This window comes from Branchiostoma belcheri, unplaced genomic scaffold (assembly GCF_001625305.1).
Source record: "Branchiostoma belcheri isolate BF01 breed outbred unplaced genomic scaffold, Haploidv18h27 scaffold88, whole genome shotgun sequence".
Lineage (NCBI taxonomy): Eukaryota > Metazoa > Chordata > Leptocardii > Amphioxiformes > Branchiostomatidae > Branchiostoma > Branchiostoma belcheri.
The window spans coordinates 127,551-142,842 of record NW_017804553.1 but is presented as its reverse complement, the minus strand read 5'-3'; the positions used below and the strand labels follow the sequence as shown (position 1 = coordinate 142,842).

Here is a 15,292-nt window from a genome sequence, read left to right as displayed (position 1 = left end):
GCACTTATTAAACAAGTGGTATTGAAGAAAAAAACTTACTATCCTGCCAGAGGTAAAGTTTGATGTTGCTTTTATCAATTGGACATTGATATTCCTTCTGTTATATCCCAGGGCTCAAAATACATTTTCTTTTTATTTACTTGACCTTACTTTTCACAGGTTACTTCAAACAGCATTCATCAAATTCATCCCTGCTGGATCGATTGTGGACCCGGATTTGTGTCGAGCCACTCTCACGAGAAGAGCTGCAGAAGGTACTGGTTGCAAAGTATCCGAACTTGTCTGGCATCGCAGAGAAACTGTTGGATGTGTACTGCATGCTGTCATCTGGTAGACATGACATGACAGTTGCAAAGGAGGATGGGATGGACTTCAGTCCAGCCCCAGAGGATTCAGGGATGGTCCCAGCCACAAGTTTTTCATCTGTGGACGGTCGACTGATCTCTACACGGGACTTGCTGAAGTGGTGCGATCGGATCGAGGCAGATTTCCGAGACACTTCCCTTGGGCAAGCCTCGAGTGTGTTTCAGGAATCTCTGGACTGCTTCTGCACTAGTCTAGCCAAACCAGCACAGCGGCTGCGCATGTCTGAAGTCATAGGAGCCAGGCTGAACATCAGCAGGGAGAAAGCTGTGTTCTACAGTGCCAAATACAAACCCAACATTGACATCAACTCCTCGGCAATGACTGTAGGCAGGGCTACGATCCCACGTAAGCTCAGCGATGTAGCAATGATGCACATAGGAGGCAGCGCTTGCTTTGCGCACACGAGGCACGCAGTGTCGCTGTTGGAACGTGTTGCGGTGTGCGTACAGAGGGGGGAACCAGTGCTGCTGGTGGGAGAAACCGGTACTGGCAAGACCTCCTCAGTGCAGTACCTGTCCACACAAACTGGTCACACTCTCAAGGTTGGTTTTTGTTTATTTGCATCTTTGTTTATTTATGGTATACTCCAGTTGGCCTGCTGGCTGCTTTTTGTTGAGGGAAAGGTCAAGGTCAGACAAAGTATAAGTTACAGGTTACATGATTGAAGTCCGGACAAATCCATAAACATTATAATTTTTATTTATTGGTCATCATAAATCCATAGACATACATATATATATAAGATCCTTAAATTTACTTATATTGGATAAATGATCATACACTCAATGTGAATGAATGAACAATGATAACTCAGTTACCAAACTTTCCTTCATAGTACGTTATGTCAAAAAGTGTAATTATGGGAGGTTAAGTTTTCACAGAAGGAATTGAGAAGTACATTGTAAAGTAACAGGTTGTGTTTTTCGTCCCTACAGGTGGTGAACATGAACCAGCAGAGTGACAGTACTGACCTGCTGGGCGGGTTCAAACCGGTTGACGTGCGGCTGCTGGTCATGCCGGTTAGGGAGGAGTTTGAGGCGGTTTTCTGTCAGACGTTCTCGAGGAACCAGAACACCCAGTTCCTGGGGCACGTCGCCGACTGCTTCACGAAGCGGCGCTGGCAGGACCTGCTGAAACTCATGCTCCACTGTCAGAAGATGGGCATGAAGAGGCTCGGGGAACCACAAGAAGGTAGTTTTTTTTTAAAGATTTTCAATTTGATGATTTGCTTTGGCTTAATTGTTGGTTCTGATACGAAGTTCATATTGATAATTCTACCACCCTGAGGTTACGTTTGTCAATCATAAAGACATCCAGATAGCCCTATATATCTGCCACCATGAAAAATTTGTCTAAACACAACTGAAATGTAACAGCCGCTCCCAGTATAATGCACTGCTGCATATCCAAACTGTGCATACCTGGGGGTACTGCACTAGAGATCTCTCAAACACACCTAGTAACCTAGTACTGTCCTTGGTACTGAATGATTGATGTACATATGATGTAGGTTTGTTGTAAATCAGTATCAATTTTAACGCTGAAATGTATGAAATCTTTGATATATTTTGTAATTTCAGGAGAGAAGAGAGATCTTGTGGACAGATGGAAAAAACTGGCAGAAAGGCTTGCCCAGCTGCAGTACCAACTGAAGACAGCAGAGAGCGCTCTTGCATTTAGCTTTATTGAGGTAAGCTGTTGGTGCAAGAATTGCAATAATTGTAATGTTCTGGACAATACTTAGTGTTGGTCCTTCTTGTTCCGACTTGTTGGAGATCATATGCATCTTCCTTCAAGATTTAAACTAGATTGAGATACACTGTCTTACAATTATTTTCACAACCGTGGTATCATTGAGACACAAGTAAGCTGATGATGTGTTTGGTCCTTCTTGTTATGACCTGTTGTAGACCATCCTCCTTCAAGCTTAGAAGAAATTCTTACATATCTTTCTGCAATCCTGGCATTATCTCCCATACAAATGATCGCTGTTTTTGTTTACGTCATATACTCTGAAATAATTTGAAGACACATGCAAATTATTGGTAGGCAAATCAGCCAACCATCATCTCCTTTTTGCCTACCACTCGCTGACCGTGACGTCATGGTGATTGCTTCCATATAGGGCACCCTGGTGCAGGCGGTGAGGAAGGGAGAATGGGTCCTTCTGGATGAGATAAACCTGGCCACTGCGGAGACTCTGGAGTGCCTGAGTGGACTGCTGGAGAGCGTGTCGGGTTCCGTGGTGTTGATCGATCGTGGCGACACGAAACCTGTAACCCGACACCCTGACTTCCGCCTGTTCGCCTGTATGAACCCTGCAACTGATGTGGGGAAGAAAGACCTTCCACCAGGCATCAGGAGCAGGTAAGGATTATGTGTTTTCTCGGGAAACTAACATGGTTGTTAAGTCATTTAAATGTCACATCCTCATTCTTACGATGTGTTTCTTGTTTGATGTCGGACCAGGAATGAAAAGATTATTTTGTCTCTTTCATTTATCCTGAGCCTTAACTTACTCTACATTTATTGTGGTGACCATATATTGAGTAAAATAAGATGACTTACTGGTAATTGTGTGCAGTTCTGCACATAATTGTGTGTTTGCTTTCTATGTAATCCTTGCCCTTTGATATGATTTGCCAGCTTCACAGGCACTAGGCAGCAGCTATTCATACAATGTATCTTATCATATAATCCCAAGTGTTGAACTGTACTGAAGGCTTCAACTAGAATGTCTTGCTAGAAACCTGAGACCATTGTTTTCCCTATCTGCAGGTTTACAGAGTTTTATGTGGATGAGTTGGAGGAGGTGTCAGATCTGAAAGTGTTGGTGCACTACTACCTGCAGGGGATAGGGGTCACTGCTGCACAGGTGGATGGTATCATCAGGTAAAGAATTAACTTATGAATCTTCAGCATTGTGGAGTATAGTATGTAGTTGAATATAGTTTGAGAGCTTAAAACCTTGATAGTGATTCTACTATGCTAGACAAGTGAAATTTCACATTTTCAGTGACTGTACTAGACTAAGTGATGTTTGTTTTGGAATGTACATATGTTTACAAAGTGTGGAACAAGTTTCTCTTTATGGCCATGGAATTATTCTGTCGGTTACTGGTATATTCTAACCAAAGCATACATTTTCTATTTTCCTTATGTTTATTGTATTTTTATTAGAAGACATGTCCCCCTTGAAAACAGCCTGCCAATGTTAAATGGGGCTACCCAGTACAGTAGTCGTAACACAAAATAGATATTAAATGAATATGAAATCAAATTATGTTAACTTCACAATCTTAACATCATAGGTTTTACCTGAACGTGAGGAAGGAGGCAGCCAAGAACCTGACGGACACCACAGGTCATCGACCCCACTATTCCCTGCGTACGCTGTGCCGAGCCCTGCGGCACGCTGCGGGAAACCCCGCCGGGAGCACGTTCCGCTCGCTGTACGAGGGCTTCTGTCTGAGCTTCCTGAGTCAGCTGGACAGGGCCTCCCATCCAGTAGTGGAGAGGATGGTGTGTGAACACATCGTCGGTGAGGATCAAGAATTTCATATTTTGTACAGCAACACAAAATTTGTAACATTTAATATCTACCTTGAAATGTCAACCACAGATGCATAGTTCATGTCAGCATTGAGCCGTCATGTTTATGTGGACTCAGACATATTACTAGTACTTGATATACAAAACTCTAAAATGGAACTAGAAAGCACACTGTCCTGGTAGAGGTCAATATGCTACCTCTACAGTTCTGTGTCCTGAATGGATAGTGTAGAAGAGATAGTTCACTGAGTTTTCAGTTTGTTGGGGATTGTACAAAGACACGTAGGTGCTAAGTAAGATTTCGGTATATAACTCTATGGTACACTTCTATATCTACTTCTACTTATATCTACATGTACTTGGCTCATGTGACTAGTCATAATCTCCAACATAGTTTATGCCATGTCCATCAGTACCCTTATTATTATGCACTTACCATGACCAGGCAAGAAGAACATCAAGAGTGTGTTGAAGCAGCCCCTGCCCCGACCAGAGAAGGGCAGACATGCACAGTTTGAGGGTTACTGGATCACACAGGGAAGTAAAGAACCCGTCACATCTCAGGAATATGTCCTGACTCCAGCTGTACGGGCCAACCTACGAGACCTGGCCAGGATTGTATCTGCAAGGTTAGGACTGTTCTTCTTTAACATTCTCACATTCTGTGGATACCAACTCTCACCTCTCAGAGTGTCTATAATACAGGTACTGCTCTTACTAATGGATCATTGTTATGTTCAGAGGGAATGTTGTGTTGTTGGCCCTGCTGTTTTAGGAGAACCACATCTTAAGTGTGTGAAAGAAGCCACCACACCTTTCTAAAAGAGTAAAAGCTGTATTCCTTAAATACAAATACTTTTTTCTTACAGATTCATGAAGGGTTGCACACAGGGTTCTTCCCAGAAAGAAATGCCTCTCACCAGTTAAAAGACAGCATGTGTGCATAAGGGGTCCAAATCACAACATAGGGGCCCCTACAATCAAACTACATGTATGCTAGCTAGATTATCCAAATGCGACTCACATTCTGCTACTTTCCCTCTTCCCCAGGCGTTACCCTGTCCTCCTGCAGGGTGAGACATCGGTGGGAAAGACAAGCCTGATCACATGGCTGGCTCAGGCCAGTGGGAACCACTGTGTGAGAATCAACAACCACGAGCACACAGACATACAGGAGTACGTGGGGTGTTACGCTGCAGACCACACCGGCAAACTGGTCTTCAAGGAAGGTATGTGAAACTATGACAATGTAAGGTCCTTACATTGTCATGTAACCTTACCATGAATTATTTGTCTTTTAGTGTGTATGTATCTTTTATGTATTTGCCTTTTTATTTGTCTTACTGTTTAGTGTTTGCATTTTGAAACCTAGCAACGTTTGTTAAATTCCCTTTCTTGTATGTTTCTATTTGTTTTTCTAAGCATTAAAAATGTTACTCAGGCCACACCAATTTAATTTCTTGGTTAACGGATTCGCCCGCTCCATTTATTTTTTTCTGATTTGCAAATACATGTAAAAATAAAAATTCAGAATCAACTGCAAAATGCTCATATTTTGCCCTGAACAGTTGAAAACAGTCCTTTTCATCCTAGTTGTTACAGTTATTCTATCTTTCAATGCAATAGGATCATTAAAAGTTCAGAATTCATTGTTTAAATTTTGAACCAGCCTGTTGTGTTGACTTCATGGCTCCTATCGTACCATTTTGGGCCATAATAGGATGCCTAGGCCTGTTTTTTTTATTTTTTTTGGCCCGCCCGCTCCATTATTTTTCTAGAAAAATCCGTTAACCAAGGAATTAAATTTATTTATTTATTTATTTATTAAAATTCATCACAACAGTGAAAGGGACGGGGGAACAGGTGTAACACCTTTACCAGCCCTCGTCCCGATACAGCATACAAATACAATAGGCTCAAGTATAAATTGGTGTGACCTTAAATGAGAATGCAAAAAAATGATCAGTAATTTTTCTATAATTCAACAATATTGAGTAAATAAAATAAATCTTTCATTTTGTTTATCTGTCCTTCTCTCCTTCCCTCTATCTGCAGGTGTGCTGGTGGAAGCCATGAGGAAGGGACACTGGATCATCCTGGATGAGCTGAACCTGGCTCCTACTGATGTACTGGAGGCTCTCAACAGGTGAGGGAACTGATTATCACCCATACTAGGGATTACAGTCCTTATATTGAGCTTTCTGTCCAGTGCTTGAGGAGAACCATTCTTCAAACATGTTAAACCTTAAGGGCCCATCAGATTGAATGTGTGATTGAATAAAACCATTCAGTTCTGGCTTGTGTAGCTTGCTGTTACCAAGACCACTATGTTACACCATGAGACACCAGTTGAATGTTTGTAGGATATGACAAGCAAACAAACTCTCCAAGCTCTTTTATTGATACACATGTACATGAATATGCAGCCCTACAAAGTAACATACAAAGTAAGTCATATGTTTTTTGCCCTGCAGACTCCTGGATGACAACAGGGAGTTGTACATCGCAGAGACTCAGGAAACCGTGAAGGCACATCCACACTTCATGCTGTTTGCTACCCAGAATCCACCGGGGCTGTACGGAGGGCGGAAGGTCCTGTCTCGCGCCTTCAGGGACCGTTTTGTTGAGCTCCATTTTGACGAGATCCCTCCACGAGAACTGGAGACTATCTTAGAACAGAGGTGCAATCTGCCACAGTCCTACTGCAAGAAGTTGGTGAAGGTATGATGTAGTATGTGATCTGATGCATTGTCTTGAAGAATGAAGATTCTATGTCTTCCCTTCTTCCAGTTCTGTTAGCAATTGTTTTTTCTTTGTTTTTTACTGTGGAATTTGTAATTACCTTAAATTCAAGTAAGGCTGGTCACTCATAACTTTGAAAGAAATAACTAATAAATGTTTTACCAAAAAAATATCCCACAAAACCCATGAAACTGTATAAAGTGGAGTATGCTCTTTGAAATACAGTAGAATGTGAATCTTTACTGTACGTCCAGTAATGCATTAAATTTAGGGATTTCAACATGGCTATCCAAATTCAATATGACTAGTGCTAACGGCAAGGAACATGGAGAGACACATTTTTTTCATGTCATCATGAGTAGATATTTGCCACGCATCACAGCTGATCTCTTCTCCATCTGTTGCCATGGTAACAGGTGATGCAGGACCTGCAGGCTCACAGGAGGAGTACCAGCGTGTTTGCGGGGAAGCACGGGTTCATCACGCTACGGGACCTGTTCCGCTGGGCGGAGCGTTACCGGCGCGCCAGCCAGGGCACTGAGGGCTTCTATGACTGGGACCAGCACCTGGCTGATGATGGTAAGGTCACACTTTATTTTTTGTAAATTTTTCTTAATCTGGCGGTTATTCTAGTTTTCCATAGCTTTTTACAGGTTTTCTAACCTAAGAGAAATAGCAAACCCTCCTACATACAGGTGATGTTCTGCTGTTCTTTGTGTGCACATTTTCCATTTTTCCTTGATTTTCCAAATGTTGTACTATGAGTAGGACATTGGGAAATCCAATTACAGAAAAACCCAACTACAGAAACTTACTTCAATTTCAGAGCATTTCAATTGTTGTAAGCTATTCTCACTGTTACACTTCTCTGAAATAACTGAAAGCCCTAAAGGCTTTCAACCGTCTCCTGCACATTATTTTGTTTTATGTAATTTGTTTTATTACCTTTTCAAATTATTTTTTAACAACTGCGCAAATAAAATAAAATACAAACTAAACCCAGAGAAATGCCTGTTCCTCCCCAGGCTACATGCTGCTGGCCGGGAGAGTGAGGAGACCAGAGGAATGTGACGTGATCCGGACCATCCTGGAGAAACACCTCCGCAGGACGGTCGACCCCGCACGCCTCTTCTCACTGGGCAAGGACACGTCACAGGTGGCTGCTGGGATACTCAAACAGGTGGGAATTTGGGGGCAATTTACAGGTGTTGTTGTGGCACATTAGGAGACAGTCCCCCATGTCCCCTGTGACAGGAAGTTATCAAAGACACACCACATCTGTAACTGATTAACTATGAATAAAGCAGTCAGACCACAGTGTCTGACAAGATAGTTCCAGCAGGCAACCACAGAGTGCAGATCTCTTCCATAGTCTTCTCCTCTCCATACCCTACACATGTACCTGTGTAACAGTGGGGTTCAAGCGCCGCTAACTGATCCATTCCAACGGGTCCGGACCTTTTGGCATTGTTGTTAGTTAGTGCGCTGGTGTCGTAAGCTGGCTGCCTGGGTTCACTGGGGGCTCCTCTGTTTGTTTCACCTGTGCCAAGTACAATTAGCACAGTCAAGCCTTAGCTAACAAAGGCATTTTACATATTTCCCCATTAGCGCTGTCACGCCCCTGTGTATAATATGGTTTAATATGGTGGTCATATGTTTGTAGTAGTCCTATATGTTTGATACATAACTTTGTAGTATACAACCCTATTTTTGTATAATGTAATTCTGACATCTTGTATATATTGTATGATTCAATGCATGTAATATATACTATTGTAAATTTTGACCCTGTACCTTATCAGTTGTATTTGTATGTATGCCTAATGATTCTATTTTCTCCCAGGGTTGACCCTTAACAATAGTCTACGACTAGTTGGGCAACCCTGGCTGTTGTAAGCCAGACTAATAGATAAAATAAATCTGCTGAAATCTATGCAGGTTTCCATGGCGACCCCAGACAGGTTCCGCCATGTCGTGTGGACGTACAACATGCGTCGTCTGGCCGTCCTGATCGGCCAGGCACTGAGGTTCGGAGAAGCCGTGCTGCTGGTCGGGGAGACGGGGTGCGGCAAGACGACGCTGTGCCAGCTGTACGCGGTCCTGTCCGACCAGAAGCTGCTGGGGGTCAACTGTCACATGCACACGGAGACGGCTGACTTCCTGGGAGGGCTCCGGCCTGTACGCTACAGGAGCAGCGAAGAGGTGGGTTTGTTTATCGTTTGCTGTTTATTTCATTGGAAAAGAACCAAATTATGAAAGGTGTATAAAGCAATTCGTTTGTTTTATTTATTTCACCATTGAATACATATATCGCCTGAGGGCACTTTTCAACTTGCCCAGGGGGAGAAAACTCCAAGCAAAAGCCATTTATACAAAATATTACTAACATTACGTATCTTTAATTTGATGACTTTTTTCACCTGCAGGACTCCCAGAAGCTGTTCGAGTGGGTGGATGGGCCCCTGGTGCAGGCCATGAAGGAGGCAGCCATGTTTCTGGTAGGTCAAATCTGACTGAATCAATTGGTTTGTGACATTTGTTGGTAGTGTGAGATATGATTTTGATTGAGATACCCGGCTGCCCGGCTCCTCAATAGGGAGGGGTGCTACTCCCTGTCTGCCACCCTACAGCTGGGTGAGTGAGTACCTGGTTAACGTGCCATGAGGCCACACCAATTTAATTTCTTGGTTAACGGATTCAGAATCAACTGCAAAATGCTCATATTTTGCACCGAACAGTTAAAGACAGTCCTTTTCTTCCTAGTTGTTACAGTTATTCCATCTTTCAATGCAGTGGTATCATTAAAAGTTCAAAATTCATTGTTTAAATTTTGAACCAGCCTGGTGTGTTGACTTCATGGCTCCTATTGTACCATTTTGGGCCATAATAGGATGCCTAGGCCTTTTATTTTTATTTTTTTTCATCCGCCTGCTCCATTATTTTTCTAGAAAAATCCACTAACCAAGAAATTAAGTTGGTGTGCCATGATGAGGCAGAATTACAATTGCTGAAGTAATTTTATTGCATGACTTTTTTTTTGTTTCCAGATTGACGAGATCTCGCTGGCGGATGATTCAGTCCTGGAGCGGTTGAACAGCGTGCTGGAGCCTGGCCGGTCACTGGTTCTGGCGGAGAAGGGAGGCAGTGGGGAGGGGGGCAGCGGGGAGGGGGGTACGGCAGACGTGGAGAACATCGTCGCTCGCGAGAACTTCAGGATCGTGGCGACCATGAACCCTGGAGGAGACTTCGGCAAGAAAGAGGTGCAGTCAACAAACTTTGTTTCAGTTCTTGGCAAAAAAGTATCAGATTTTGGCTAAGATTCCATGAAAAAAAGAGAGAAACTTCATTTATATAATTGTAAGTGACCATGGTTGTATTATTTTATTAGCCTTAATAAATACAAAAGTCATTGTCAGGCATTTGTAAAGTAAGGAACAAAAAAATTGAAAACATGCATATTGTGCCATAAAACTCTTTCAAACAATCTTGAAATTATTTTAAAAAATTTGACTTTGAAAAAGAAATTTGAAGTGGTTGACTGAAGGTTTGTGTTTCTTTTTTTTCAGCTTTCTCCTGCTCTGAGGAACAGGTTCACTGAGATCTGGTGCCCTTCGACCTATGACCCAACTGACCTGGTACAGATAATAGAGCACAATCTGTCAGATGGACTGCAACTGTGTAACCAGGAGGATGGTGGGTAGTTTATCTTACTATGTACTTTCCAAAAAGATTAGACATACATACTCCCCAGTATATATATAATTTTACGACTCTATGATAATAGCATCTGTTTTGTTTTTTAACACATTACACATCACTGGGCACATTACACATTATTGTTTTCCTTTTCAAGCCCCCGATTATGATAATGATAATTCTTGTATACTCAATAACACCTGAGCGAAGTGAGGAAAGTTGTGTTAAGTGCCTTTCCCAAGGGCACAAGATCAGTGACATTGCAGGATTCGAACCCAGGACCTATTGGTTCCGAGCCGAATGCTCTGTCGTTATGCCACACAAGCCCACAAATGCTACACAACCTTCTTACTAAGAGCAATGCAGTAAGGATTGGGATGTATTTCAACATGATTATGTGTAATGCACTTTTCCATTTTCCAGGCACCAGTGGATTTGGCCATGCCATGATGGAGTTCATCACGTGGTTCTGTGACCAGGATTTCGGCTGCCGTTATGTCGTCAGTATCCGTGACATCCTCTCATGGGTCAGCTTCATCAACACCTGTTCCGGAACAAGCGTTGTTGCCATGGAGACTGTTGCCATGGAGACTGTTGCCATGGAGACTGTTGCCATGGAGACTGTTACTATGGAGACAGATATCCACCAGCCGCTGGACCCAGCATTGGCATACATCCATGGAGCATGTCTGGTATATGTGGATGGACTTGGATCTGGTGGGTAATTTTCAAACTTAAAAAAACCCTAATTGGCAATGTTGTTTCAAACTATTGATGCTGTTTAGTATTAGTCTTAATCAGTGGCTTTCGCTTATCATTTATAATTTAGATGACTCACTTCTACTTAGAGCTTCCAGAATGACACTGGACTATGAAAAAAAATCATGAAAATCCACATCATGTGTTTGGTTCACACAATGCTACATGTAGATAGTATTACATACATGTATACACATAGTAAACTTGTAGGTGCAGGTGGAAATATACAATGTAATCTTTGCATGCCAATCAGAAAATGCAAATTCTATTAATTTCATGGAAAGTTTATGTTTGAAGTATTGCTGGAGATGAGGAAACACAAGTTTTTGAGACACTGGTACAATTTGTACCTTCCAGGTTCTGTGAGTGTAGCCTGGGACCCCCGTGGAGCCCAGCAGCAGTGCGTACAGTTCCTGTGTGACCAGGTGGAGAAGACAGCAGGCGTGGAAGTGAAGAGAGATCAGCTGTTCCTGGTGGAAGGGGACGAGAGGAGGAAGCCACAGATTGTGTCGACTGCAGACAGCTTTGGCATCCTGCCCTTCACCATCCCTAGGGGTAACTTGGAATCAAGATTCAAGATATAGTTATTAATTGAGATCGCAGTGTAGAAGTGTTAGAAGTAGAAGTATCCAGTTTCTGATTGTACCCCAGGACCCAATGATAGGCACCACATTTCCAGGGTGCTGCTTTAAGATCTGTATCTGTATAGCCAGTGTAACCGCCCTTCAGCATAAGACACCAGCTTTGCAGGCATGCAATGCGGTTGGCAGCTCATTTCACCGAATGACCTGTTACACCCAGAATATTTAATTTTTGTTTGTCCCCCTCCCAGGCCAAGTAACTGCTGTCCTGCTGTCCAGCTGTAGCTGTATCAGTATAGCCAGTATAACCGCCCTTTGGGGTGACACACCAGCTTATTAGCAGGCATGCGGCATGGTGGCATCTAGCTATATTACACAGAAAGACCTGTTACACCCAGAATATCTAATTCTTGTTTGTCCCCCTCCCAGGCCCAGTCACCGACGCCCAGCTGACCAGCTACGCCCTGCACGCCTCCACGACGGCACTGAACGCCCGGCGCGTGCTGCGGGCCCTGCAGCTGCCCCGCCCCGTCCTGCTGGAGGGATCCCCAGGGGTGGGGAAGACCAGCCTGGTCACAGCCATCGCTAAAGCCTCGGGGAACCACCTGGTCAGGATCAACCTCTCAGAGCAGACAGTGAGTCATGTAGCATCAAACCTTGTACTAATCTGTAAGTCACAAAAACAGCAATATAGCATCTTAAATGCTGACTTAAAAGGCTATATACATGATTTTACAGAAAATCTTATCTACATGTAGTAAAGGTTTTAAAAATACAAGGCCAGCAGTATATCTGGCAACAATATGCTCCTCAGGAACACACAAGATACATTTAGCTATTGTCTGGTTTCAATCATAAAAATTAATGTATTCCATAAAGGACGAGTAGTGATGATGGTAATCAGCCATCGCCACATCGCCAAATCTGGTGAGTTACATTGAAGGGCAGCTACATGTATACCAGTGTTGACTAATACAGATAGAAGAAGACATTTTGTTGCTAATAGATGAACAAAGCGTAATCATCCTGTTGACTTTTCCAGGATGTTTCTGACCTGTTTGGGGCAGACCTGCCTGTGGAGGGAGGGGTCGGAGGTCAGTTTGCGTGGAGAGACGGACCGCTCCTGTCTGCACTGAAGGCTGGCAGCTGGGTGGTGCTGGATGAGGTGGGTCTACAAAATGTTTGATCCAGTCAGGTTTTGAAGGCCCGTAAAGTTTTCAACACTGTGTTGGCAGGTAACATAAGAAACATGGGTGAAGTGAGAAATGTTTTGTAAAGTGCTTTTCCAAAGAACACAATGCCTAGCCATGAACCATATGGCCATCAATGACAATTATCTCTAGACTTCCACTAATATTTTTACTATACTGCCTTCTTTAGGAAGTCTAATGGGGTTACTAAAAACTAACATGACTGCTGTAGTGGGTCAAATGTGCCTGAAAGGCTGAACAATCTCTTGTCTTGTTTGAGAAAGGGTTGATAGGCCCTGAGGTTAAGGTTCCTTTTACTGTATACAGCTAGGTAAAAGCTAAGGTTGATTGATTGGTTGATTGATCAATTTGTTGTCTATACTGTTTCCCCCAGTTGAACCTTGCCTCCCAGTCGGTACTGGAGGGTCTGAACGCCTGTTTTGACCACCGTGGGGAGGTGTATGTGCCGGAGTTAGGAAGGTCATTCCACGTGCAGCACAACAAGACCAAGTTCTTTGCCTGCCAGAACCCGCTTACCCAGGGCGGGGGCAGGAAGGGGCTGCCAAGGTCGTTCCTCAACAGGTTCACTCAGGTATACATGTACTATAGGAACGAGTTTATACATGTATGGACTGGTTCATTTGGAATAAAACAACAACTGTACAACACCTGCAACTGTAGAGCTCATATACAAAGCAGAGTGGGTTGTTCCTTAATACTGCTTTGTCACTCCATTAGTCAAGAGCATTTTTGACAAGGCTCCCTCAGTAAATTTAGAGGGGGAATTTTGGTACATACACAAATGTTACTAAGTGTTTATTGACTTCTCTTTAAATATTCCCCCACAGTGACAAGGATTGTTGTTGACAATGTTCCGTATTTCATTTCTTCAAGTATCAGATGAAACTTTGTAACAACCTTGTTCTTTCTCAGGTGTATGTGGAGCCTCTCAGCTCCTCCGACCTTCACTTCATTCTCTGCACCATGTTCCCGACCCTGGACAAGGTCATGCTGTCCAACATGGTGACCTTCAACCAGCAGCTGTACCAGGACACGGTGGTCAAAGGTCGCTGGGGTCAGCAGGGAGGACCATGGGAGTTCAATCTCAGGGACCTATTCAGGTGGTGTGAGCTGATGTTGGCCAATCAGGTGAGAAAAGTTTCATTCAGTATGCCATTTTTTGACCTGGTTGCCATGCTTACATTGACATAATGGCTGCACCAACAATTCTATAATTCAATTACCCAAGTAGCAGCAGATATGCAGAGCTGGATGTATATTTTTTCATGGCTCAAAGTTCAATAACACAATTATTATAATTGCGTATCTATTGGCAGAATGCATTTACTATAGTGTACATATATACCATAGAGCAGTACTATTTTTGTTATTATCAGATGTATTTTCACACCATGGGCACTTTAAGAATCACTCTTAAATTTAAAAGAGCCCATGAGTTAGAAAACCTCTTGAGTTGTTCATTACACTGATTGTACTTGTCCAATTTTTTAAGCAGAATTGGTCAGATGTGTATAGTGTGCCACAAAGGTATGCTATACACATCCACATAACTGTTGGAATGTACAGCTTCCAAAATCATATCCAGTTGCTTAAGTTTTTTGGCGCATATACAACAGTGTTGTATTATTTCCCCAGGCCCCAGGCTTGTGGGATCCAGGAGAACATGTGGGTCTGATCTACTCCGCCAGGATGAGGTCAGCCAAAGACAAGGACACAACCTTGAACCTGTACAGGAAGGTCATGCAGGTGGATGAGACAGCACCAGGTCAAGGCTTACCCTACACCTGCAGCAGGATGTTTCATCTAACGCCATACAGCATACAGGTTCGTTCACGACAGAAAGTTGGATTAAGCACAAACTCATATAAAAGTGTTTAAGATATTTCCTCAAGTGGTAAAACGTAGTTCCAACACCCAGCTCAATTATGAACCCTTGTCTTACAGTACCATCCATATAGCGCCCTGCATATGTACAATTTGGGGGTCCTTCTTGTGCAACGCATCACACTGCAGCGAACTGCAATGAGTATGGAAGTAACTATGCCACTGCAGGGCAAAAAAAAAAGTCAGGGGTCCTATGACCTGATTAAGACATGAAATTATTGAAAAAGATGTGTAAAAATGCCAGCAGGACAAGGGTTAAAGTTGTTTGTTGACATTCCGTTTCAGGTTGGCCACAGCATCCTGCCCAGGTGCCTGTCTGGACTGCACACTTCTGCCAGCCCTTCATGTAGCTTACAGCTGCTTCATCAGGCACTGGGGGCCTTAGAGGACCTCATGATGTGTATTAAGATGAACTGGATGGCTATACTGGTGGGTAATGTTCAATTTCTCCTGTAGTTTGTGTCATCAGAATGGACAGTTTCAGAACTTGCCAGGTGTTGA

The 15,292-nt window shown here is 43.1% G+C and overlaps 1 protein-coding gene across 1 annotated transcript in view; it reads left to right on the top strand.

The window, feature by feature from the left end:
• Nucleotides 1-15,292, top strand: part of LOC109487306 (midasin-like) — a 61,074-nt gene that overhangs the window by 3,722 nt on the left and 42,060 nt on the right. The window contains exons 8-31 of the mRNA XM_019791285.1: nt 160-908; nt 1,302-1,557; nt 1,947-2,056; nt 2,492-2,733; nt 3,145-3,258; nt 3,678-3,907; nt 4,364-4,547; nt 4,969-5,147; nt 5,974-6,064; nt 6,393-6,639; nt 7,077-7,239; nt 7,686-7,840; nt 8,599-8,877; nt 9,087-9,158; nt 9,708-9,920; nt 10,227-10,353; nt 10,780-11,073; nt 11,473-11,670; nt 12,126-12,331; nt 12,739-12,861; nt 13,281-13,478; nt 13,820-14,035; nt 14,543-14,731; nt 15,077-15,220. Of these exons, the coding sequence (XP_019646844.1) occupies nt 160-908; nt 1,302-1,557; nt 1,947-2,056; nt 2,492-2,733; nt 3,145-3,258; nt 3,678-3,907; nt 4,364-4,547; nt 4,969-5,147; nt 5,974-6,064; nt 6,393-6,639; nt 7,077-7,239; nt 7,686-7,840; nt 8,599-8,877; nt 9,087-9,158; nt 9,708-9,920; nt 10,227-10,353; nt 10,780-11,073; nt 11,473-11,670; nt 12,126-12,331; nt 12,739-12,861; nt 13,281-13,478; nt 13,820-14,035; nt 14,543-14,731; nt 15,077-15,220 (4,979 nt within the window). The remainder of the gene's footprint in view (nt 1-159; nt 909-1,301; nt 1,558-1,946; nt 2,057-2,491; nt 2,734-3,144; nt 3,259-3,677; nt 3,908-4,363; nt 4,548-4,968; nt 5,148-5,973; nt 6,065-6,392; nt 6,640-7,076; nt 7,240-7,685; nt 7,841-8,598; nt 8,878-9,086; nt 9,159-9,707; nt 9,921-10,226; nt 10,354-10,779; nt 11,074-11,472; nt 11,671-12,125; nt 12,332-12,738; nt 12,862-13,280; nt 13,479-13,819; nt 14,036-14,542; nt 14,732-15,076; nt 15,221-15,292) is intronic.